Source organism: Gopherus flavomarginatus, chromosome 6 (genome assembly GCF_025201925.1).
Source record: "Gopherus flavomarginatus isolate rGopFla2 chromosome 6, rGopFla2.mat.asm, whole genome shotgun sequence".
NCBI lineage: Eukaryota > Metazoa > Chordata > Testudines > Testudinidae > Gopherus > Gopherus flavomarginatus.
The window spans coordinates 73,931,495-73,956,811 of NC_066622.1; the positions used below are offsets into that span (position 1 = coordinate 73,931,495).

The 25,317-nt window shown below is 46.9% G+C and overlaps 1 protein-coding gene across 1 annotated transcript in view; it reads right to left on the reverse strand.

The window, feature by feature from the left end:
• Positions 1-25,317, reverse strand: part of LOC127054219 (erlin-1-like) — a 65,624-nt gene that overhangs the window by 15,443 nt on the left and 24,864 nt on the right. Inside the window, 3 exon segments of the mRNA XM_050960241.1 lie at positions 1,739-1,864; positions 4,332-4,393; positions 24,491-24,537. Coding sequence (XP_050816198.1) covers positions 1,739-1,864; positions 4,332-4,393; positions 24,491-24,537 — 235 coding nt within the window.

Genomic DNA, 25,317 nt, shown 5'->3' on the forward strand with positions numbered 1-25,317 from the left:
CACACTTGGGGTCATGGGCATACTATTGCCAGCTCAGTGCCTGGACTGCTGCACCACATGGAGGCCAGCCACTGTGACAGTGGGAGCTCTACATGTATGCTTTCTGGAGATAACCTCTATGTTTAGTTTGATGCTGAATGTCCCTATCACCTGCTGTTCTCTGGGACGTTGAGCACTGAGTTTTAAAAGGCACAGTGAGAAATGCCTGCATCCATCGACAGCTCACTGGAAACCCTGTTCCCCCTCACCTCTCCAGAAGGAGACCTCCACACAGTGATCTACAGGCTGGTTGCTTCCAGGCTGGCTCCTCAACTAGCAAATTCACTGCAGCCAGTGCTTATGGTAGACGCAATACATCAACTCTTCTGTGCAGACTGCCCCAGCTCAATGCCACAGCAGGAAATAACCCGTGGAACTTATGGCACAAACCTGCCCTCCAACATCCCTTGCCACACTGACACCAATGCCAGCTTGATGCTCTGGTCTTAAACCTGCAAGGCCCTGGAGAGATCAGGACCCACTTACAGCACAATCTACTTCTCCATCCACCACCCCTCCAATACAGCTGTGCTCTTTGGGGAAAGTGCAACTAATGAGGCCTAGGATGAAGCACTGGAGATGAAATAAAGTCTTTGTCAAAGATGCCAAGCTGTGGATCAAGCTACTGGGGAAGTAAGATTGAGCCAAGCCTGGCCATCTTTGGAGGACTCTACAACACCCCATCTCCTCCCTTGTTACAGCTTTACTGCCCAAGCTGACAACCAGGGCCCATTCACATCAGCACAGAGGCAAAGGGAAGCCTTTGTGGATGTATGATGCCCATCCCCATCTGCCAGCAGGCTTGGAAATCAATCATTCCCCAGGACACTCCTCCTTTGGAATTAGCCAATTTCCAAAGGCTTAAAGATAATCTGCAAATAGCATTAGGAAGCTTCTCTCTACCATGGATATTTATTGAGCCCACCCAGCCTTACCGCATCTGTGCTGCACACAGCGCTTTACATTCTCAGAGTCAAGCCCTGATCCAGCTGGTTTTCCCAGGCCAGGAACCCCCTTTGCCCTGCCCTTCCAAAAGCACCCGTCCCCCAGACGCTGCTTTGCACGCTTTGTCCTGATTGGGGTACTAGTAGAGAATGGGTGACATGCATCTAGAACTCAGGTGTCAAGCCAGGACATGACACACCAACACCTGCAACTTGTGAAAAGACTAGGGAGGGGCAAAGGATCTCATTTTGGGGTCAGGAGCAGAGGGGAGGCAAAAGGACTGAAAGCAACTCCCTTCCATTTCTTTCATGCAGAAATCAACAGAGGATCTCAAGGTGGTCATGAAGACTCATTTAGCAATGGTGCAAGGGTCGGAGTAATATGTGACATTCCAAACATCTGTTACCAAGAGCCTCCTTTTGCTGCAGTGGTGACAGGTATGACCACTTACACAGGCTTTGCTTTGACCTTATATCCAAAGTTCAGATCTGGGCTAACAGCTACTGTTACCCACATATACCCACAATATGACATCACATGAACAATGAAATAACTTGCATTGATAAGGATTTAGAATAACTGTAGTGAACTGTGCAATCTCAAGAAGGCTGTTCTTGGTCGTGATCTCGGCACAACTCTGGTTTCCTGATGGACACTTGTGAATGGAGACCCTTGACAATCGTGGGCAGAGGCATAGCTGCCTATTTAATTAAACTTCCATTTGTTGTATACTCCCTGGTCCCCACATACTTACCAAATAGCTCAATGTACACTTCCTGGAGGGTATGGGCACTGCAGAACTGATTCAGCTCATGGTGAATTTTATTGAAGATCAGGGTCTTATCATAGTCTGCAGTGTAATTCTTCACAACATCGTACACTGAGGAAAGAGAGAGTTACCACAGGGCAACACTAACAAGGCAGGAGAACAATGCTTTTCAGTCTACATGGCCATGCTAACAGCCCTAGCACTCTCACAAGGTAAGATACCCTCAATTCTAGATTGTCCAAACCAAACCTAGAAGAGTACGATAATTATGCACAGATAAGAATATTGCACAGCCCTGCTTTATGGTCTGCAAACAAATAAATAAATTAGGGAAGTCTGCCATGAGCCATGTACAGGAACAGGCAGTGCTGAATACAGAATACAGGCCTAACAGATGCTGTGACTCCCCGACACCCGAGCGGGTATTCCTCTCTCAATGCTGCAGTAACACTAGTTCCCAGCATTACGTTTCCCTGCTTCAAAGGAAAAAAAACTAGAGATTTTTCCTCTTATGGAACTCATGTTCCACAGGCTGCAGCAGCAGGGATTTCACTTTCTTGTTCGACAACTAGTGACCCTGTGGAGCAACAGAAGCCTTAGGCCAAGCCTGCTGCCTTCACAAGCGCCTCCACCTTGCTCAAAAACTTGTAAGCTTTGCCATCTTTTGAGTAGCTGAGCTTGTTGCATGTGTTGGTTCTGTAGTTTCTGCCCCCAAACTAAGTTCTTCTGAATGTAGGCTCTTTGCAAACCAAGCTTGCCATTTCAAAGTCAAAATGATTTCAAGATCAAGAGGCAATCAGTCTCTTTACAGTTTGTTTACACCTGCTCATTCACCTTCGAACAAACCATACCTGGGAAATTCGAGTCTGGGGGGAGTGTGGAAACATGGCATTAGATTCTCTGGTGAGGGGAACCATAACAGCATCAGGATAAGGAGAATGGAAGCGGTATTGCCAACCTATGCTATAGCTGCTGTAGGACAGCTACTCTGATGTAGTATAAAAATATTCAGATTCTGCTTTTGCACCCATTCTAATTGTCTGGAGCAACTTGATGTGATCAATACTCATTTTTGTCCAGCTATCTGGAAAATTAGGTAGGCAATTCCTGCAATGCTCAGGTTTAATGCACTCCCCTGAGGGACGAAGGCTGCAAAAACAGCTATGAGCCTGAGAGTGAGGACCAAGCCAAGAGTAACTGGTTTATAAGCAGGAGATAAACAGGATGCTGCTCCCAAGAAAGAAAAGCCCCCTCAGCTGTGCACATCCCTATTTAACAACACATGCAGTAACTTCACTAGCTCTGAACTCTCTCAAAAGTGGGCACCATTTTGTCTGTTCACGTATAAAGTAATTTACAGTAATGTTAAGAGACAACATAGCAAATAAATGCAAGCAATGAGGTTACAGCACCACTGTGTTTACATGACTGTCCGTCTTCTGCACGACCCCCACATTTCAAGGCAAGACCTGCACAAAGCTACACTCCATGAAGCTTTCTGCACTTCTCTAGCACCCTCCAGCAACCAAGGGATCTCCCAGCTACCCTGCAAGATAGTGCAGCCTCATTCTACCCATGCTATAGGTGGCCTATAGAAGCCAAAGAGAGGCAGGGACTTGGCACAAAGTCACACAGGAAGCCTGTGTTAGCACCAGAAGAGAACCCAGTTCTCTTGGCTCCAAATCCAGGGCCTTAAGCACAAAGCCATCTTTCTTCACTGTTTCCTAGCCTTTGCTGGATGCCAGGCTACTTGAAGAAAAGGCTTTAAAAAGCTCAAGCACTTGGAGATGCTCATTGTAGGGTCACTCTTCTAAGTGCTCTAGAATGGGACAAGTGTAGTAGGTGGGTACTGTGTTCGAGTCACCAGGGTATTACGGCAATGACACCTCAATCACGTGCCTCAGGTAGAGCCAAACACTTTCTTGGTCCCCTTCTGCATGACACATGATAGAAGCAGACCCAGCAGGATGAGACAGCTGAATACCCTGTCGACAGCTTGGCATCAGTGCTTTTTCTCTTCTGGGGTCAATTATCTTTAACCAGGACACCTGCCAAGGTGTCTAGGGCATCCACAAGAAGGACTATCTAGGAGTTGAGCTGGATTTGGACTCTATGGGCGACATTTACAAGCGGTTGACACCCACAGTTGGAGCCAGTTTTCCAAAAAACCCCAGCTCCCACTTAGGCAGACAAATAAGTTGCCAGATTTTCAAAGGGCTCAGTACATGAGGAGTGCATTCAGTGCTGAAATGTTCTGAAAACAAGGCTTTCCCTGTCCGAGCATGGGCTGGAAGCAGGTGCAAGTCTTCAGCAAAGATTAGTGAATCTCAGGTAGAACTAGATAAAACATCCTGACCAAAAGGCAAAATCCATACCAACAGAAGGGAGGCCATGGGTATCCCATCCTCTCACCCAGGAGTGTTCAATACAACCTATTTACAAGTGCTTTGGCCAGTCCAGTTTTAGATGCCCCATGCAATGGGACTTCCACCTCTTCCCTAGGGAGACTATTCCATTGCCCAACAGATATACATGGTCAGGGACAATATTGCTAGATGAAACAGGAAAGAGTAAATACCTGCATATGGTGCTAACATATTCACAACTTCTATTCGGTCAATGTAGATCATAACCCCACCACTATAAAAAAAATAAAGCTTCGTGAGTTACATGGACAGATATTCACAGTAGCCCCAATTCAGAGTCCAACAATCCTTCTTAGTGGAGTTTGCTGGAGATCTGTAGAGTTGACTTTTTACCCAGGACTCTGCTTTTCCAGGCTGTCTTGGAAGACTGCGGATGGCAATTAATCCCAGCTTAATATCTGGCATTTCACTCCTGCGTGAATCAATAAAGTGAGCTCCAGGATGACCCCAGTGCACTTTCATTTTTCTTTCTGATGCCTCACTGTGTTTAGCCAGAGATGTGAATAAGAAAAGGAAAATGCCCTTGGAATGACCATGCAACTGTTAGCACTAGGAAAAAAAGATACAGATGGGAGACAGACTAGGACAGAATACCTGCTGAAGGAAGTAGAGAATTCTGTCTGCACAAGTTGCACACATTTAGTGACTCCAAACAGGCTCATACATAAAACAACTTGCAACAAGCAGCAATGCTGAACTGAGCTCAATAGATGCCACGTCCACTGCAAAAAGATGACTGCCACAACTTGTCACACCATGCCAGACAAGACACACTGCTGACTATGTTAGGGTGGTGTTATGGCTCCAAGTTTTGGTCTTTAGCCAAGTAACGTGAACTCTATTCCCAACTCTGCTATGGCTCATGGCATGACCTTGAGTAAGTTGCATTCCCTCTGTAATACTCTCCTACCTCACAAGGGGCTGAGAGTCTTAATTCATTATCATTTGAGCAGCACCCTGAGGCCTGGTCTACACTGGGGGGAGAGGGGCTGGGAGGGAATTGATCTAACATACGCAACTTCAGCTACAAGAATAGAGGAGCTGAAGTCGACATATCCTAGATCAACTTAGAATCACTTACTTTGCATCCTCGCGGCGTGAGGTTGATGGCCACCACTCCCCCGTCGACTCCGCTTCCGCCTCTCGCCCTGGTGGCGTTCCAGAGTCAATGGGGAGTGCATTTGGGGATCAATGTATCACATCTAGACAAGACACGATACATCGATCCCCAATAGATCAATCACTACCCGCCAATCCAGTGGGTAGTGTAGACATACCCTGAGACCCTTAAGGGAAGGCACCAGAAGTACAATCAAGTACAGCCTGCAGGCTTTCCCAAAAGCTGTTAAGTAGCTAACCTGTTCTGCCATGCTCCTGTTTCCTAGCCGGTTAAGTCCTCACCTCAAGCCTTTCACTTTTTAATACAATTCGTAACAGAAAAAACCCACCAACTAAAGCTGTATTTATCACACAGAGAACCAGTACCATCCACTACAGAAAAGGGAAAGTTCTAAATTCTGTTTTCCAATCCACATTTTCCAGAAGCTCATAACTTTCTCAAACACATATTCCTTTGGGGCTAGGATCTCCCATGCTTTCTCTCAGTTCAAAGTTAATATTTGGAGGGAAAGCTTTAGCAAAATGAGCGAAGCCATTATTGACTCACACATGTATAATCACTGATCTTGTATATTCCAAGCTGAATTTTTGTGCTCAGATAACTCAAGCATGGCTCTTATTGCAAACTTCAGACTTGGCTTGCTTTGCAGATCTCACGGAGACTTAAAAGATAAACCAAGTCTGAAGGAAGTCAGTTCATTAGTTTGAATTATACATTGTTACATTTGGCAATTCTACATGTGCTAATTTTTCTGTTCTTTTTAAGGATTTCCCATTTAAGGGCTCCACAATGACAGGGGCTTACAAGCCCTGCAAATGAGAATTTTTCATAGCAAGGCACTGACAAGCATCATTTGGCAGGGGAAGGGGACTGAGTTAGGTCCGTCAAGGGTGGGTGCCTGTAGGAAAGAGAACTTCTGGGTCAGAAAGTGATTAAGCACAGCCCCAACAATGAAGAACTCCTGTTTATGATATCATGGGCTCTGCTGGCTGAACTTGTGAACTCCTTGATCAATATGATCTGGATTATTTTTCTTTAAAAAAGAAAAATCAGGAAATCCTCTCTGTTAATACAATATGAAGCACTCCAGAGTCAGGAAATGCAAAAAGGGTAAATCTCTCATGCAATTAAACTAGGCCACATTGCACATATGTAAGCCAGAGATTTGAGGTTTCACTATATTCAGAGATTTTCAGTTTTACACAAACATGGCTGAGTGTACTGTGGCACCGAGAGATAAGATTGCTCAATACCTTACATTACAAACCTGTTTTTAGTTGCTTATAATTTTGACAAACTTTAAGAATACAGGAATTGCCAGATGGGATCACACTTGTGGCCAATCTAGCCCAGTACCCTGGGTATGACAGTGGCCAGCGTAAGCTGCTTCAGAGGAAGGTGCAAGAACTCCAGAGTAGACAGAGGAGGCATAGGGTATGGCTACACTTACAGTTTTGCAGCGCTGGTAGTTACAGCTGTGTTCGTACAGCTGTGTAGGGCCAGCGCTGCAGTGTGGCCACACTGACAGCTACCAGCGCTGCAGTGTGGCCACATTTGCAGCACTTGCAGCGCTGTTGGGAGTGGTGCATTGTGGGCAGCTATCCCAGCATTCAAGTGGCTGCAACATGCTTTTCAAAAGGGGGGGGTGGGGTGGAATGTGACAGGGAGCGTGGAGGAGACAGACAGAATGGATTTTTGGAGTTGACACTGTTCTCAGCTCCCTGCCTTGCAAGTTCTAAGGACTGTGCCTACCTTCCATCATTTTAAAAGTTCTAACTCCCTTCCCCCACTCCTCTCTCATTCACTAAATGCAAATTATGTACTGCTAAATACCCGTCAGACCAGATCAGCAACTGCTGAACACGGACTTCCCCCTCTCCCCTTGCCCTGTGAGAGTGCGGTTTCTCTCTTCAAGCAAACAGCTGTGAACATTCCAAAGTGATTCCCCTGCCTGCCTCCACTCGCTCAGCAAACAGGAGCTGTGTTTGTTTTTTAAATAAGCAGTTTGGCTGAACTCCGAGCTCTCCCTTTCCTCCGGTTTGTTGTGGACAGGAATTCTGGGATACCTCCTTATACCCCGGAGGTCAATAAAAGCGCTGGTGGGCGTCCACACTTGCTGACCAGCGCTGGATCACCAGCGCTGGAATCCCTACACCTGAGGCTCGACCGGGTGTACAGCCAGCGCTGCAACCAGGGAGTTGCAGCGCTGGCCGTGCTTTGCAAGTGTGGCCACATCCTAAGTTGCAGCGCTGTAACCCCCTCACCAGCGCTGCAACTCTCTAGTGTAGCCAAGCCCATAATCTTCCCCCAGTGAAGGTCTCCTCATCCCTGATCACTGGAGAGTGGCTTAAATGCTAATGACTGAGGCTTTATCTCCATTGCAATGCCTTTTTTGTAAGAATTAGTTATAGCAGCTTCAGATATTCATGTATGTTCAATCTCTTTTTGAATCTTAACGTCTTATACTCAACAGTATCCCGTGGCAGCAAGTTCCACTGTCTAATTATGCACTGTGTGGAAAAATATTTTCTTTTTTCCATTTTTCAATGTCCCTTTGGTCTTGTGTTAGGAGGCAGGGAGAACAAAAGTTCCCAATATACTTTCTCTAGACCATTCATTACTTTATGTACTTTTATCAGATCCTTTCTTATTCATCTGCTTTCCAAGGTAACAATCCCAATCTTTTCAAACGAGAGATTTTCCAGGCACTTAGGCATTCACGCTGGCCTTCTCCAAGCTCCCGCTATTACTATCATCTTTGTTTAAGATGAAGTGACTAGTGCTGCACACAATATCCAGATGGATTTCTATAATGGCATTATAACATTCTCCGCATTATTCTCCATCCCATTCCTTCTGAATCCTAACATGCACAAGCACCTGCCATGGTTAGCAGCTCAGTCATTTCATACTCAAGCTTCTTCAGTTACAAAGGTGAGTAACCGTCTTTTCTGTTGTTCTTCAAGATGTGTTGCTCATATGCATTCCAGTTAGCTGTGCGCGCGCCGCGTGCACGTTCGTTGGAAGATTTTTACCCTAGCAACCCTGGTGGGTCGGCTGGGTCGCCCCCTGGAGTGGCGCCGGATACATACCCCTGCCGACCCAACCGCTCCTCAGTTCCTTCTTGCCCGTTACTCTGACAGTGGGGAAGGAGGGCGGGTTTGGAATGGATATGAGCAACACATCTCGAAGAACAAACAGTTACAAAGGTGAGTAACCGTCTTTTCTTCTTCGAGTGCTTGCTCGTATCGATTCCAATTAGGTGATTCCCAAGCCTTACCTAGGCGGTGGGGTCGGAGTGAGATGTCGCAGAGTGTAATACTGCGGAGCCAAAGGCTGCGTCATCCCAGGACTGCTGAACCAGGGCATAGTGAGAGGCGAAGATATGGACCGAGGACCAGGTAGCTGCGCGACATAGCTCGTGGATGGGCACGTGAGCCAGGAAAGCAGCAGATGAGGCTTGAGCCCTGGTAGAGCGGGCAGTGAGGTGGCTCGATGGAACATAAGCCAAGTCATAACAGGTGCGGATGCACGATGTCACCCAGGATGAAATATCTGTGAGGAAACGGGTAGGCTCTTCATACGCTCTGCCACCGCGACGAAGAGTTGGGGGGTTCTGCGGAACGGCTTTGTCCACTCGATATAAAAAGCGAGTGCTCTACAGACGTCTAGGGAGTGCAGCTGTTGCTCCCTGCGCGATGAATGTGGCTTCGGGAAGAAGACCAGAAGAAAGATCTCCTGGTTAACATGGAAGGCCGATACCACTTTGGGGAGAAAGGCCGGGTGTGGTCGCAACTGCACCTTGTCCTTGTGGAACACAGTATATGGAGGGTCCGCCGTGAGAGCCCGGAGCTCGGAAACTCGTCTTGCCGATGTGATGGCCACGAGGAAAGCGGTTTTCCAGGACAGGTAGAGAAGGGAGCAAGTTGCTAATGGCTCGAATAGGGCCAACATAAGTCTAGTAAGAACCAGGTTGAGGTCCCAAGTTGGGGCGGGGCAGCGTACCTGGGGGTATAGGCACTCCAAGCCGTTGAGGAATCTAGATACCATAGGATGTGAAAACACCGAGCGGCCATTCTCCCCTGGGTGGTAGGTAGAGATGGCCGCCAAGTGCACCCTCAAAGATGATACCACTAGGCCCTGTTGTTTAAGGGACCAGCAGTAGTCCAAGATGGTGGGGATGGAGACCTCAGCGGGAAGAACGTTGTGCTCTCCATACCAGCATGTGAAACGCTTCCACTTGGCCAGATATGTTGCTCTAATGGAAGGTTTTCTGCTACCCAAGAGTACTTGTTGCACTGGGGCAGAGCAACGCAATTCAGACTGGGTCAACCACTCGGGAGCCATGCCTTGAGATGGAGGGACTGTAGGTCTGGGTGATGCAGTTTGCCGTGGTCCTGAGTTATCAGGTTCAGGTGAAGAGGTAGTGGGATAGGGTCGGCTATTGACAGGTCTAGCAACATGGTGTACCAGTGCTGCCTGGGCCACGCTGGAGTGATCATGGTCAAGCGGGCTCTGTCCCTGCATACTTTCAGCAGGACCTTGTGGATGAGCCGGAGCGGTGGAAAAGCGTATAGTAGGTGAGTCGTCCATGGTATCAGGAAAGTGTCCGCTATCGAACCCTGTGAGAGGCCTTGAAAGGAACAGAACATCTGGCATTTCCTGTTCTCATGGGACGCGAAGAGGTCTACACGGGGAAATCTCCACTTCCAGAAGACCGAAAGAATAACGTCTGGGCGAAGCGACCACTCGTGAGAAAGAAAGGATCTGCTGAGGCGATCGGCCAGAGTGTTCCGAACCCCTGGGAGAAAGGACGCTATGAGGTCTATAGACTGGGCTATACGAAAGTCCCAGAGTCATAAGACCTCCTGACAAAGGGTCGAGGACCTTGTCCCATCCTGTTTGTTTATATAGTACATGGCTGTTGTGTTGTCGGTGAATACTGACACACAATGGCCTTGCAAGTACTGTTGGAACGCCTGGCAAGCAAGGCGACTGCTCTCAGCTCCCGGACATCGATGTACAAGGCCAGTTCCTGAGATGCCCGAGGTGAGCACCCCAGCCGAGAGATGATGCATCCGTCGTCAGGAACGCAGAGGGCTGGGGCGGACGGAACGGCAGCCCTGCACACACCAGGGAGGTGGTCAGCCACCATTTGAAGGAGTCTAGGATGCTCGGTGGAATGGTGACAATCATGTCTATGGCATCCCTGCCTGGTTGGTACACTGAGTTGAGCCACGATTGGAGGGGACGGAGGCACAGTCTGGCGTGTTTAGTCACAAACGTGCAGGCCGCCATGTGACCCAGGAGACCGAGGCAAGTGCAAACTGAAGTCAACGGAGCAGCTTGCAGACTCTGGATGATGGCCACCATTGCCTGGAACCGAGGCAGCGGTAAGCAGGCTCTGGCGAGGTTGGAGTCCAGGGTGGCGCCAATGAAGTCTATCCTCTGAGTGGGAATCAGAGTGGATTTTTCCACATTGATCATTAGGCCTAGATGTAGGAAAAGGTCCTTGACAATGCCAACGTGATAGATCACTTGTGCCTCGGAGGTCCCTCGGATGAGCCAGTCGTCTAGATACGGAAAAACGTGTATCCGACGGCGGCAGCGGCGGGCAGCGACTACAGCCATGCATTTCGTAAATACTCTTGGGCCTGTAGAGAGGCTGAACGGTAGGACCGCGAACTGAAAGTGTTGGCAGTTGACTACAAACCGGAGGAACCTCCTGTGAGGTGGGTAGATGGCTATGTGAAAATACGCATCTTTCATGTCAAGGGCTGCATACCAGTCTCCGGGATCCAGGAATGAGATGATGGTCCCCAGGGATACCATACGGAACTTCAACTTTATCACGTATCTGTTGAGTTCCCGCAGATCCAGGATAGGTCTGAGACCCCCCTTTGCCTTGGGGATTAGGAAGTAGCGGGAGTAAAACCTCGTGCCCCATTCGTGTTCCGGTACCTCCTCTATGGCTCCTTTGGCAAGGAGCGTCTGCACCTCCTGGAGGAGAAGCTGCTCGTGAGAGGGGTCCCTGAAGAGGGACAAGGAAGGGGGGTAGAAGGGGGGGCGTGAAATAAATTGGAGGTGGTGCCCAAATTCCAGCGTGCGTAAGACCCAGCGATCTGATATTAGCCGGGACCACGCAGGGAGAAAAAAGGGAGAGGCGGTTGGAGAAAGGAGGGAACGGATCCTTTGACGATACTAGTACGACACCCTCGGGCGCACCTTCAAAAGGAGGGTTTTGGCCCTGTGGAAGGTCTGGAGGGACCTTGGTTCTGGCCCCCTTGGTTGCCTGACTGCCTCCGGTGACCAGTTCTCCCCACCTTCTAGCAAAGTCCTGTCTCTGTCTGGGCTGAGGGTAAGAGCGGTGTGGCTGGGGGCTGAAGGGTCTGCGCTGAGTCACTGGCGTGTGCATGCCTAGTGAGCACATAATGACCCTGTTATCTTTTAGGTTTTGCAGCCTAGGGTCTGTCTTATCGGAGAATAGGCCTTGCCCTTCAAAGGGGAGGTCCTGGATTGTAGATTGGAGCTCCAGGGGAAGGCCTGAGACTTGCAGCCATGAGATACACCTCATAGTAACCCCGGAGGCTAGGGTCCTGGCCGCTGAGTCCGCGGCGTCCAGGGAAGCCTGGAGGGAAGTTCTAGCCACCTTTTTTCCCTCGTCCAAGATGGCCGCAAATTCCTGTCAGGAGTCCTGCGGAAGCAACTCCTTGAATTTGTCCGCCGCTGCCCAGGTATTATAATTATAGCGGCTAAGGAGGGCTTGTTGATCAGCCACACTGAGTTGGAGCGCCCCTACAGAATAGACTTTACGCCCCAGCAAGTCCATGCACCTCGCGTCTTGATTTCAGGGCTGGAGCCTGCTGGCCATGGCGCTCTCTCTCATTGATTGACTGGACAACAAGGGAGCAAGGAGGGGGATGGACGTATAAGTATTCGTAGCCCCTGGAGGGCACCATATATTTATGTTCCACTCCCCGGGCAGCAGGTGGGACAGAGGCCAGAGACTGCCAGATCGTGTTGGCATTGGCCTGGATCGTCCGTATAAAAGGAAGGGCCACTCTCGTGGGGGCATCAGATGATAAAATGTCCACCACTGGGTCCTCTACCTCCGGGACCTCCTCGACTTGCAAGTTCATATTCTGTGCCACACGCCTGAGGAGGTCCTGGTGGGCCCTCAGGTCGATTGGTGGAGGGCCTACAGATGACGTTCCGGCTACTGCCTCGTCAGGGGAGGAGGATGAGGAAAGACCTGGGACAAGCGGGTCAGTCGAGGGCTCTTCTTGGTGGACAGCCTCTGTCTCCCTTGGGATCTGGGAGTCCTGTAGCTGGACCGACACTTCCTCTGAAGCATAAGGAGGGGGGCGGCTTATAGTGGCTTCCGGCACCAGGTGTTCTGATGTGGCACAGCGCGATGGGCCTGGATGTGCACCTTGGGCCTGATGATATGCCCAAGGTGTCCAGAATGCCCACTGCTGAGGTCCATGATCCTGAGCCTGGGGCTCGTGGAATATCGTGGCGGGCACATCGGCGTCTCTGTCTTGGGCATACGCACTGTCCGCCTGCGAAGACACGGACGGGTGCCGGGATGCCCAGGGAGGAGCTGAAACACCATGGTAAGAGTCCCTCTCTCTCGCCGTTGGTGATCTCCTCGGCACCAGGGATCGGTACCTGGAGTCATACCGGTGCCGAGAGCGAGACCGGGACCCGCGACCGGCGTGGTGCCGGGAGGTCGATCTGGATCTCAAAGGTCTTAGGCAGGAACGGCTGTGAGAGTCGCGGTGCCGGGAGCTGCAGTGGTACCGAGAGTACCGGGCCGGAGGCTGAGACGTCGATCTATGCCACAAGTACGACCAGTACTGAATAGGCGAGCGGTGCCAGGACTGCGAGCGGCATCGGGACCATGATCGTCAATGGGACCGCGAACGGAGCCGGGACCTGGATCGTGATCGGTGCCAGTCTGCCAAGCCGACTGAAGGAGGTCTCATTATGGTTGGCTTGCCTCTGGAATGTAATACCCGCACCGGCGGTGCTGGGGGTTGAGGCAGGACAGACTCCGTCATGGCTATAAGGTCCCTGGCTGTGGAGAATGTCTCCGGGACCGTAAGCTCAACCACAAGCCTCGGCAGGGAGCTCTCAGGGACCGGAGTCGACGGTACCGCAGCAGTTGGTGCTGCGGCAGGTGAAAGTGCCAGGCGGTTCAAACGAGGCTGTGTCTGTGGCGCCGAGGGCACAGAGGTAGTGGAGGACTTCGACCTCTTCTGCTTCGGGGAGAGAGATCGGTGCCGAGCAGGTCCCTGCGCCGGAGATGGCTGGTGCCGCGGTGTCTTGGCGGTGCCAGCGCGGTCCGGTGCCGGAGGAGCACTGCTAGCAGACTGCTCAGAGCTCAGTGCCAAGGACGGAGGGTTCAAAGCTGCCTCCATGAGGAGATTCTTTAGGCGAAAGTCTCTTTGTCCTCGGTTTAAATGCCTTGCAAATACGGCACTTATCCGTAATGTGCGATTCCCCGAGGCACTTTAGACAAGAGTCATGGGGATCGCTTATGACAGGCCGAGCACGGTTTGAACCCCGGTGAACCGGGCATGGGCCCCGGCACCAGGTGCGGGGACGTGGCTAATGCCCAAACCCCACTGAACTATATACACTAACTATTTAAGAACTATCAAACTAACTATAACTATATATAAAACCAACTATATACAACAAAGATAGCGAAGAAACAAGGAGTAGCTAGGGAAGTGGAGGACAGCTAAGCCGCGCTCCACTCTTCCAACGACTGACACGGGCGGTAAGAAGGAACTGAGGAGTGGTGGGGTCGGCAGGGGTATATATCCGGCGCCATGGCAGCACCACTCCAGGGGGCAACCCAGCCGACCCACCGGGGTTGCTAGGGTAAAAATCTTCCGACGAATGTGCACATGGCGCGCACACACCTAACTAGAATGGATATGAGCAAGTACTTGAAGAACAGCTTTTGGATGTACCATCTGGGCTTGGTATCTTACTGCTCTTTAAAATAAAGAACTTGCCCTAGCACCTCTTCTGACACTTCAATCTCTGACAGTACGTACTTCAACCTTTATCCAGCATTAACGATCTTGACTAAAAACTTTTCAACTTGCTGTATGCCTCAGACTGAATTTATATTAAAACTTTCAACAAAAATCAGCCATTTTTAAGGTTAGTGAAAAAATGGGCAGTTTTGTCAATTATTAAAAAATATTAAACTTTTTAAACAACTCTAGCTCCTCCCTAGCTTGGAGAAGGATCTTGAAATTTGGCAGGTGGGTCATCCTGGGAGATGCTTTACCCCATGGACACCGATAAATATTTGGCCTCTGAAAATCACCTACTGCAACACATGTAGCAGACCTTGTTCTTCTCTTGCTCCTTAATTTTTTAAGTATTCTAATTGCATTGCTCATGCTCCTTAGCATTGGTGAGCTGCCAACTAGCCACCTCAAAATGTGTTGTAGCCTAGGGAAATGCCTGCCCATCTACCACATAAAGGATTTTTTAGGTTAGGAGGGTGCGCACTGGCCTTGGAGCCAAGAGAGCACAAGTTCAAGCCTAACTATCTTGACAAACTTTCAACCTTGCTCTCTGCTTCAGATTGAATTTATTTTAAAAAATTTTCAACAACATCAGCCATTTTTAAGAACAAGGTTAGTGAAAAAAAATGGGCAGTTTTGTCAACTATTAAAAAGTTTAGCTTTAAAAAAACAAAACCAAACCAAAACAAAAAACTAGCACTTTCACTGTCTGGTCCTATGCACTTCACAACCCTCAATACTGAACAAGGCTTCATACCTCCTACCCTGTGAGGCAAGCTAATATTTCCCCATTTTACCGATGAGGTTACAGACATTGCACAAGGTCACACTTGAAGCAGAAATAAGAATAGAATCAAGGTCTCCAATATGGCAGATTAAATCTCAGTCACAATGAAGCTCAGAATCAATCTGCCAAATTTGTACTTGGCTATGCAGTCTATAACCACTGGACCGCCAAAGCCAAAACCAGAACCCATAAATTCTGATTTTCAACATTTTTCTGATGTCTAGCAAACTCACGTCCTCTTCCTGGGAGCGACTAGTCTGCAGAGGATAATAGCTTACTAATACTACCAGTTATTGTTTTAGCTCAAGGGGAAGAGGTCTTTGCAGTGACCTGAAGTTTCTGCATTCAGACCCCACAGACGACACTGCTGTGGTCAGTCTGATTCCACATAATGGAATGCACACCCCCACACTCCCATGTGCTCCTTATCAAAATCCTAGTTCCTTTCACACAAAGAACTATGAAAAAAGAATGAAAGTGATGCACTTATAAGTTAGGAAATGCCAAAATTAAGGTTGCTTGTGCAGCCTTAATTCATCTCCCTTGTGCATATGCACTGTCACGGTGTCTTTAGTTACATGATTCCATACTGTTTTTTCCACAGAAATCCTGCTTTGGTGCTCAGGATGGAACATGCTCTGTGCATGAACCAGGGCTGGGCAGTGAATAAAGTTGTCATCTGCAGGAACCCTGCCTCAGTTATGCCAGAAGCTAGAAGGTGTGCAGTGTTTTAAATTCAATTCTCATGTTAAGTTGGAGAAGTCAAGCTCTCAAGAGTTAGGAAATTCCAGTAATTAAAAAGGGACACTAAAAAAAATAATCAAGTTGACAAACTTGACTAACTGCAAAAAACAGTTTTCCTGTAGGATCTCCCTTCACTTTATATGACTGAATTATTGGAAAATTTCTATTTTAAGAAACACTGTAAAGGTGTACTACTCTGCTGTTGATGTTTAGAAAAGTCTTCTGAGTGGTACCCAAACATGCTTGGGCTCTCTCCTTTCCTCTGCGTGTACATCTACCAGCTGCCTCTTCTGTTTCAGCTTTGCTGCTGCTATCGGTTCACAGTTTCTCGCAGGCCTTGAGACTGAGCATGCACATGCTCTCCCTGCAGAACAGTGATCTCACTATGCTAATGGTGAGACAGGAACTGCAATGGGCTAACAGCCCAGTGACACTGACCCGGCACAAAAGCTGTCACATGCACAGTACATACATTGAAAATACAGGGAAAAGGCTTGTTTTGCTTGCATCTACCAGCTACAGGCATCATAGAGTTTACTTTTAACTATACTAGAGTCAAGTTACAACCTCTGCTGATGAAAATGAGATTTTCAAGCTTGTGTCCTTAAGCAGTTTCCCCTGCAACTGCAATTACATTGCACATAAGTAGTATTTGATGTTCCTTTGGTCATTACTAACATTGCTAAATCCTGACATTTCTGTTAATCATTTGTACTACTCTCTCCAGCTGTAGTCCTCAGAGCCTTTCCTAGTGGTTACTCCATATCTTAGATAACATGATGGGCTGTTCAGGCATATCTGGGAAGCATTTAGTTTGTCTGTAGGGCCCAACACTGTATATCTAAGCTTTCACCCCATTGACTGAATCTCCATGGTCAGGCTTCCTGTGAACCTCATGAGGATTTCTGCTTGTCCCCGCTCCCTGAATAAGGTGACTTTGCTTGGAATATAACACAAGTATATCATGTTTATTACATAAGAATTTTGCAATGAGCCAAGAGCAGTCACACTCTGGAAGAGGCTAATCTCCTTTGGAAGTCTGGTCCACAGCTTGACTGAGAATGCTTTATCTCTTCCTCTGACACTTCACATTGAGCTTTGTTAACTACCATGTATGAGAGCAACACAATTGGAGTGATGGGTCAAAACAAAGTTTTGAAATGACAATAGAAGAATGGAACACATAGAACCATGCACTGGGAGGTTAGGGAATTATAGAAATGTAGGGCTGGAAATGACCTTGAGAGGTCATCAAGTCCAGCCCACTGTGCTGAGGCAGGACCAACTAAACTTAGACCATCCCTGAGAAATGTCTGTCCAACCTGTTCAGAAAACTTCTAATGATAGTGTAGGATAAATATGAAATTAAAAAATCAAGGTTAAGTTTAGTTAAGGAAATATGTGCATTGTAAAGAAAAGCTGTCACTAGGAAGTAGAATTCATTGAAAATAATGAGTTATAAGGCCAGAAGGAATGAAGTAGGGAGGATGTTTGGTTCAAAGAAAAACTAATGAGATAAGGGGAATTTTCTAAAAAGAAGGCCTCTGATAGATGTGAAAAAAGATCTGTGTTAAAATGAGCCAAACATGACACTTCTCAACCCACACAACTGTGTTAAAGCCTACGTGAACCCAGGGGCAATGGACAAACTGTTGATCAGCAAGAAGAAGGGGAGGAAAGGCCTTGGGAAGAAAGGAAGTTGTAAATCTTATCCAGATAAAGACTGGAAATAAGGGTGAACTTGAAGGGTAGACTCTTAAAAGGGTTCATTGCTTATACCTACCTGACCATGTTGGAGTCGACCAATATGGGTCTAAGCATCCGCAGGTTTTAGCCTGTTTAAGTATCTTGATCAAATGTGTATAAATGTTTTGTTACTGTTTGGATGTAGTAAATTGCTTATTAGGCTTTTTAGGCATGTTTTGAGCAACTGTACCTTTCGGCTTTTGGATTCTTTGTAGCAGCCAAGGACACAGCCATTTCAACTGCATTAACTCAGGACTATTGTGATAGAGAAAGCTTACACTTCCAAAGTACTCAATGGAGTTGAAAAGCAGTCTACTCCCTATGAAAACCAATTTTTGATGTGTGGTGGGCCCTGACACATTTCAGATATCTGGTGGGGTTGGGACGCATAAAAATGTACATTGCTCGTCATCCTCTACAGAGTCTTCTGTCTGGTAAAATTAAAAACAGTAGTATCTAGTCCTAGACTGACACTGTGGTTCCTTTTGCTGGAAGAGCACCAAACTGAAGGCTGTCCTCTTAAACAACCCTCACATTTGACAGCAGGACTATTCATTGATGATAATCCATACAAGTGTCCTGGAGAAATTCCCTCTCATGAGGGGCTCCTATCCCTTTTACCCATGTGCAGTACATACATTTAAATTCTGAAGGGCTGCAACCTGAGAGTCTGACAATATATGCTAATGGGTTGTCCTAATACCAAAAGGGACCTGTCACAGAATTTATGGTTTGGGCTCTCTCAGTTCAGGGTGAACCTGTGCAACGCAGATGTAGTTCACACACTGTATACTGTATTGGCTGCTGTAGCAGAGGCATTATCACTCAGTAAAGAACAAGTACCAGCTAGTGTAATATGTTCAGACTGTAAGGGTCTGTGATGCCTTAACAACCACCTCCCTTGGTGTAGTGCAAATTCATTTTGCAGTGTAGATTACAAGCTTTTATGCTATTAAGCCCTTTTGTCCTATGTGTGGGAACTAGCAGGTAAATGGGCTAACTCAGTGGTATATGTGGTTAAAGTAAAAGCTCATACCAGACATGGGGAAGTGAGCAAGAAAAACAGAGTGAATGAAGCTGCTAATAGCCAGGCTTCAGTGTGGTCCCACGCCCAATTATCCAGTTCTTGCCATTATCAACTGAGCACAAGCAAAAACCATTGATTTAGTAACATTGCAGGAATCTGATCCAGAGATATCCTCTTACACAAAAACTAATGCTTGGGGAGTTAAATGGTAAATCACTCCTTCCCAGGGAAAGTTCCATCACAGCCCATTAAAAGGGAAATGTTAAGATGGGTGCATGATGTGCCATTGATGGCCCACCGAATGCTGATACCACTTATCAGTGACTAATTAAGGCAGCCTGGTGGCCCCATTGTAAAAAAAGATGTAAAAATTCATGTTAACAATTGCCTGGTTTGTGCTAAAAAGCAATCTACCAGGGAAAACAAAACATGGATTTATCCAGGCACAGCAAAGAGGAAGGTTCATGCCAAATGAGGGCATACTTTAACAAGCCAGCCCAAAGCGTAGATTGGCAAGTAGAGGACAGAGTGATGGTGCAGTGAACACCGGGAAAAAAACAACAAAACATTTCTGGCACCAAGATGGCGGCCCACTATATAATACAAAAAGCCAACCCTGCAGTTTATCTGGTATGAATAGAAGCAAGATAAAAAAAAACAAGCATCGATGAGTAGATGCTACTCAGCTAAATTTTAATCAAATGAGGGCTTATTGATATGTGCCCTTTTGCAGAGGTGGCTCCAGGCCCCAGCAAGCCAAGTGTGTTCTTGGGGCAGCATGCCGCGGGGGGCGCTCTGCCGGTCGCTGGGAGGTGGCTCCAGTGGACCTCCCGCAGCTTTGGTGGGGCACTCTGCCAGTTGCCAGGAGGGCAGCAGGCGGTTCCGGTGGACTCTCCGCAGGCATGCCTGTGGGAGGACCACCGGAGCCGCGGGACCGGCGACTGGCAGAGCGCCCCGCACGGCATGCCGCCATGCTTGGGGCAGCGAAATGTCTAGAGCTGCCCCTGCCCTTTTGAGAATCAGGAAGGGTAGAAATAAAAGGTGGGACAAATACCATACACTGGCGGGCGGGGGAGAAAAAAGAAAAACTCACAATGCTCTAAGGTGAAGGTACGACCCAGTAATGAATTGGTATTAAGATCCCTTAAAGAAGTGCTGTGCAATGATGTTCAATTTATATATGTATCTCTGGTGTTGAATTTGACTTGGTTGCAGTTGACAAAAGTGTAGTGTCTTGGCCACTGTATGGCAAAATGATAGAGGACTATTAGAAAGGCTTTCTTGACAGAAATGTAGAGGAAAAGGCACCAAAATCAATTCAAAGACAAAACCGATGGAGCCTATCCACCAGTGCTGTACAGGGTGGTTTCAAGCAGGAATCAGGTAGACATTGAGACCCTGTGGGAACACAACCGGGCATTCCAACACATGCTGGCTGTGGACCTACCGAGTCCAACGAATGAGCACAGCAAAAAAACATAGTAAGAACTTTAGAATGTATATAACATGCATGACATAGTTAATTCGCTGAAGAAAGTACAGGATAAAGTAAATGAAATAGATAACCAAACTAATAAAGATCAAAGCAGGCCAATAGCCAGGGCCATAACGTATTGTGTGTACAGAGGAATATGCACTAGATGAAAATCAAGGCCATCCTCACTCATATAGAGCAAGGTAAATTGCCCTCATCACCACAGAGAAATTAAAAACTTGGTATAGTATTCCTTATCCCACTCATACTATCCCATCCAATAACTGCAGAACACCACATTCAAACCATTATTAGAGTGCTACAACTGGGAGTACTGGAAGACACTAACCCATAAGTTTTTAAAAGACTTTGTTTCTCTTCAAATACTGTTGCAAGATAAAGACAAGGTCTGGCAAGCCTTGGACTTGTTCTGTTGCTCACAATTGGGGACACCTGCAGCTGTAATGTCTTACAGACAAGTTGCCAACATGGGGGCTCACTCGGGGGAGCCATCTCCAATCTGCACAGTGCTGGGGAATTGGTGAAGTGAAAACCTCTTACACCAGGAATGGTAAATATTGTGCGGGTGATGGAAATAAACCACTTGTAGTGTGGACCCAGAGTCTTATTCCAAGTGGCCAATGTTTTGTTTCACAACAAAATCCACTGTCACTAAAATATATGCTGAATTCAGATTACAAGAGGATGCTATGAAAGCACTACCCAAGTGTGGGCATCCTATTCTTCCCTTGAGCCTGGATCTTAAAATATTAATAGCCAAGAATAGGGAATTCAGGAGTTAACTAGCCCCTGGCGGTGGAACAAGCACAAAGTCGATTATATCCATGGTAACTACGGTCTTTTAAAGGTAGGGTAGTTAATGTAAATTGTGGTAACAAACTTTGATTTTGTATTGTCAAGTTTAATGGTTATGTAAGATGTTGCAAAATCATAAAAGTTATGTTTAAAATGCTTAATGTAGTAAAACCCACATAGCATGTAGGTTTTTAAGGCAGAGAATGTAGGATAAATACAAACTAAAGAATTAGGGTTAGCTTGAATTTAGTTAAGGAAATAGATGTGTTGTAAAGAAAGGCCCTGATTAGCAGGTAGAAGGAAGGCCTTGAAAGTAACAGGTCAGAAGGTCAGAAGGAATGAAGTAAGGATGAAGTCTGGTTCAAAGAATAACTAATACAATAAGGGGAAGTTCTAAAAAGAAGGCCTCTGACCAATATGGGGACTGCAGATAGTTTTAAATAAAACAAAGAATCTGTCTTAAAGTGAGCCAACATGGCCTTTCCCAATCCACACAGCAGTGTTAAAGCCAGTGTGAACAGAGGGGCAATGGACAAATTGTTGGTCAGCAAGGAGAGGAGGAAAGGCCTTGGAAAGAAAGGAAATTGTAAATCTTATCTGGATTAAGATTGGAAATAAGGATCAACAGTCTCAAATGGATTTTTAGCTAAAATTAGTAATTGGGAATATCACTTATTTGTTGAAGGGTATAAAAAGTAAACTCTTAAAGGGTTCATTGCTAATACCTGCCTGACCATGCTGGAGCCAACCAATACAGGTCTAAGCACCCCAGGGTTTAGCCCATTTGTTAGTCTCTTGATCAAATGTCTGTAAACGTTTTGTTACTGTTGGATATAGTACACTGATTATTTACACTTTTTAAGGAATGTTTAGAGGAACTGTATAAGTGGCCTTTGGCTTTAATACAGGAATTTATGTTAAATTAGTGCCATGGTAACACCCTGCATAAACAATATTAATTCCAACAGATGGGGGTTCAAAAACCTCCCCTGGATGCCTATTCCAGAGTTTAATTACCCTTATAGTTAGAATGTTTTTCTTAAATATCTAACTTAAATCTCCCTCGCTAAAGGTTAAGCACAATGCTTCTTTTCCTACCTTCACTAGACACGGAGAACAACTGATCATGGTCCTCTTTATGACAACAGCAATCCATAACATATTTGAAGACTGTTATAGGTTCCCCCCTGCCCTCAGTCATCTTTTCTCAAAATGAAACATGCCCAGTTTTTTTTTTTTAACCTTTCCTCACACATCAGGTTTTCTAAACCTTTTATCATTTCTGTTGCTCTTCTCTGGACTTTCCAATTTGTCCACATCTTTCCTAATGCATGGAGCCCAGATATGGGAACAGTACTCCAGCTGAGGCCTTGCCAGTGCTGAGTGAACCGGGACAATTACCTTCCATGTCTTACATAAAACACTCCTCTTAATACGAGGGCTGCCCAGAGGATTCAGGGGGCCTGGGGCAAAGCAATTTCAGGAGCCCCTTCCATAAAAAAAAAGGTTGCAATACTATAGAATACTATATGCTCGTGGGGTGCCCTGCTTGCAACCCCTTCCCCCAGCTTGGTGTCATCTGCAGATTTTATAAGCATATTCTCCATTCCATTATCCAAGTAGTTAATGAGAATAATTACTACTGCACCCAGGACAGACCCCTGTGGTGCCCGACCAGATACACCCTCCCAGTTTGATTGCAAATCACTGATAACTACTCTGAGTATGGTCTTTCAACCAGTTTTGCACCCTTACAGTAATTTTATTTGCTTATGAGAATGTCATGTGAGACTGAACCAAAAGCCTTATTAAAATCTACTTACAATCACATCTACTGCTTCCCCACTCTGCACTAGACCAGTAACCCTGTCAAAGGAGTCAAGTAAGTTGATTTGGCATGATTATGTTCTTGACAAATCTATGCTGGCTACAGGGGGTGCCTGGTATATGTCTCCCCCTTATCCGTTGTTTCGCATATCCATCGCTCATCAATAGAGGAACTTGTTTTGATTCATGTCGGCCCCAATCCGCATATCCATCGTTTGCAGTACTGTACTGTAAGTTGCAAACGATGGATATGCGGACCGAGGTGAATCGGACCACATTCCCCTACTGATCAGCGATGGCTATGCAAAATAAGGGATAAAGGTGGAGATGTACACATCCAGCCCCCCTTTTCCCAGAACTTGACCCACACCATCCAGGGAGCGGAGGCTTGCAAGCCCGCTCTGCTCCCCTGCACCCCACCAGGAGCGCTGGGTGCAGCGGGGCAAGCCTCTGTGCCCTGCTCCCCGGTAGGAGCGCTGGGCACAGCAGGAGAAGCTCCCACACCTCAGCAGAAGTGCCAAGCAGAGCAGAAGAAGCCCCCAGGCCCCAACCCCACTCCTGCCCATGCCACTGCTGTACCAGCAGGTCCCTGGTATACATTGTTTTGGTATACGTGGCCCTTTTCAAGAACACAACCCTGACATATACTGGGGACCTGTTGTATTTCTTATTATTCTCTAGGTACTTTCAAACTGATTGCTTACAGTTTGTTCCAGCACCTTTTCAGGTATCAAAGTTAGGCTGATTGGTCTATAATTCAAGAAAGGTGTTTCATTTTGTGGCAGGATCTCATTAACTGACCCACAGAAACAGGTGGAATATTACTGATTTATGCCATAAAAAATACAGGATGTGCAATATAGCTAGGTTAATATTTCAGAAGAACTTTCAGCTCTAGAATTTTCCAGATCCAAGAGGTTGATTTTGCAACATCATCAATCCATGAACATGTGTATAAATAAAGCACTCTGGGATACTTTGTGAAGATAAGCACTGCACACACAGTGCATTGTTACTGCTGCTTTAACTAATACTTAGACAGCACTTGGATATTTAAATGCTACTGAAGTGCTAAACTTTACTTATAAGGTTTGCATCTTGTACAACATTCATCTGCTCTTTTACTTCAGAGAAAGTTTCTGACCACCCAGAGTGACAATTAGTCTGCGATGAACCAGATCCTGGCTTTTTGTCAGGGTTCATTTCAGGTGGTGGGACTACATTCCAAATGTGCAAGCCCAATCCAAGGGGATGCTGTTCTTATTTCCCTGGGATATCATGGAAATCAGTGGTTGAGTTTCTATCATTAAAGAGTGAATTCCAAACTAGAGGCACTAAGAGGCTGGTTAAGGGAAAGAATGAGTGATGGAGGATTAGATAATAGGAGAAAAGTAAAACAAGAGAGAAAGACAAGAACACACGCTAGAGAAAGCGGCACAGATGCACAGACAACTGCAGAAAGTCAGTTCTGGCCCCAGCAGGGAGCAATGTAAGAGCAACCTTTACTATTCCCACCCATATCCACTATGTTTCCAGACAAACACTCTGAACAAGTTTTATGTCATATCCAACCCCTCTCAAAAACTACTCAAAGGCCTCTGCCCATAATTCACAGCCACCAGGCCTGAGCGCCTCCAAGTGAATCAGCCGTAAGTTGAGAATTAGACCTATCACATTGGCTTGCCACATTCAGGAAGAACATACAGGAGCAACATACCTCGTCCCACAAGGCACGTTTTTTACTTCATCAGTTTGCAATGTTGTCTGAAACAAGAGACATGTAATCAGGGCTCACAGAGAAACTAGTCACTGACCAGGCAACAGCCAAGCCCTAGACAGGCCCTTGCAGAACTTTCTAGCTCAGTTCAGGCCATACGCTCACTGGAAGCTCAGCACTCATGCTCTGTAATGGTTGCTAAGAAGGGTGGGGGGGGGGGAATTCACTAGGACGAGCACCACTCTTCAGGTTGTTGGTGGTTGTGGCTGCTATAGGCAGGAAGCAGAATGAACTTTTCTAGCACCCACTCCCTGTGATAGTTGAGGAAGAAGGGGATGGTGCAGGGAACTCCATTCTCTTTCCCCCTTCCTCTACTTCCTTCAGTGCCCAAAAGGATTGCAGCTACTTGCCTGGCAAATGGCAAAGTGAATGCTTGCAGACCCAGGCACTAGGACGACACATGGTGTCAGCAGCGGAAGCATCCCAAGGCAGGAGCCCCAGGGTTTTTGTTTGTGCCAGTGAAGAGCTCCCACTGGAAAAACAGTATGGAGCCCACGTTCATTTGCAGTGCAAGGTGTTTCCACATTACATGCTCTCAGGAAGCCACCAGTACCTCCAGCCACAGTGAAGTAGATGACTTCATTCAGCCCTTCCAAACTCACTGTAGTGGTAACAATTCAGGGGAGGACAAAGCACAACAAAATGCAATAGACCAAATGTAGTCCATGGTGATCTACTAAGTCGTGCACAGCCACCATGTGCAGTGGGGCCTGGCCTCTTGCAGCAAAATAGATCATTGATTTCTCGGACCTGCAGCTGCTTCAGGC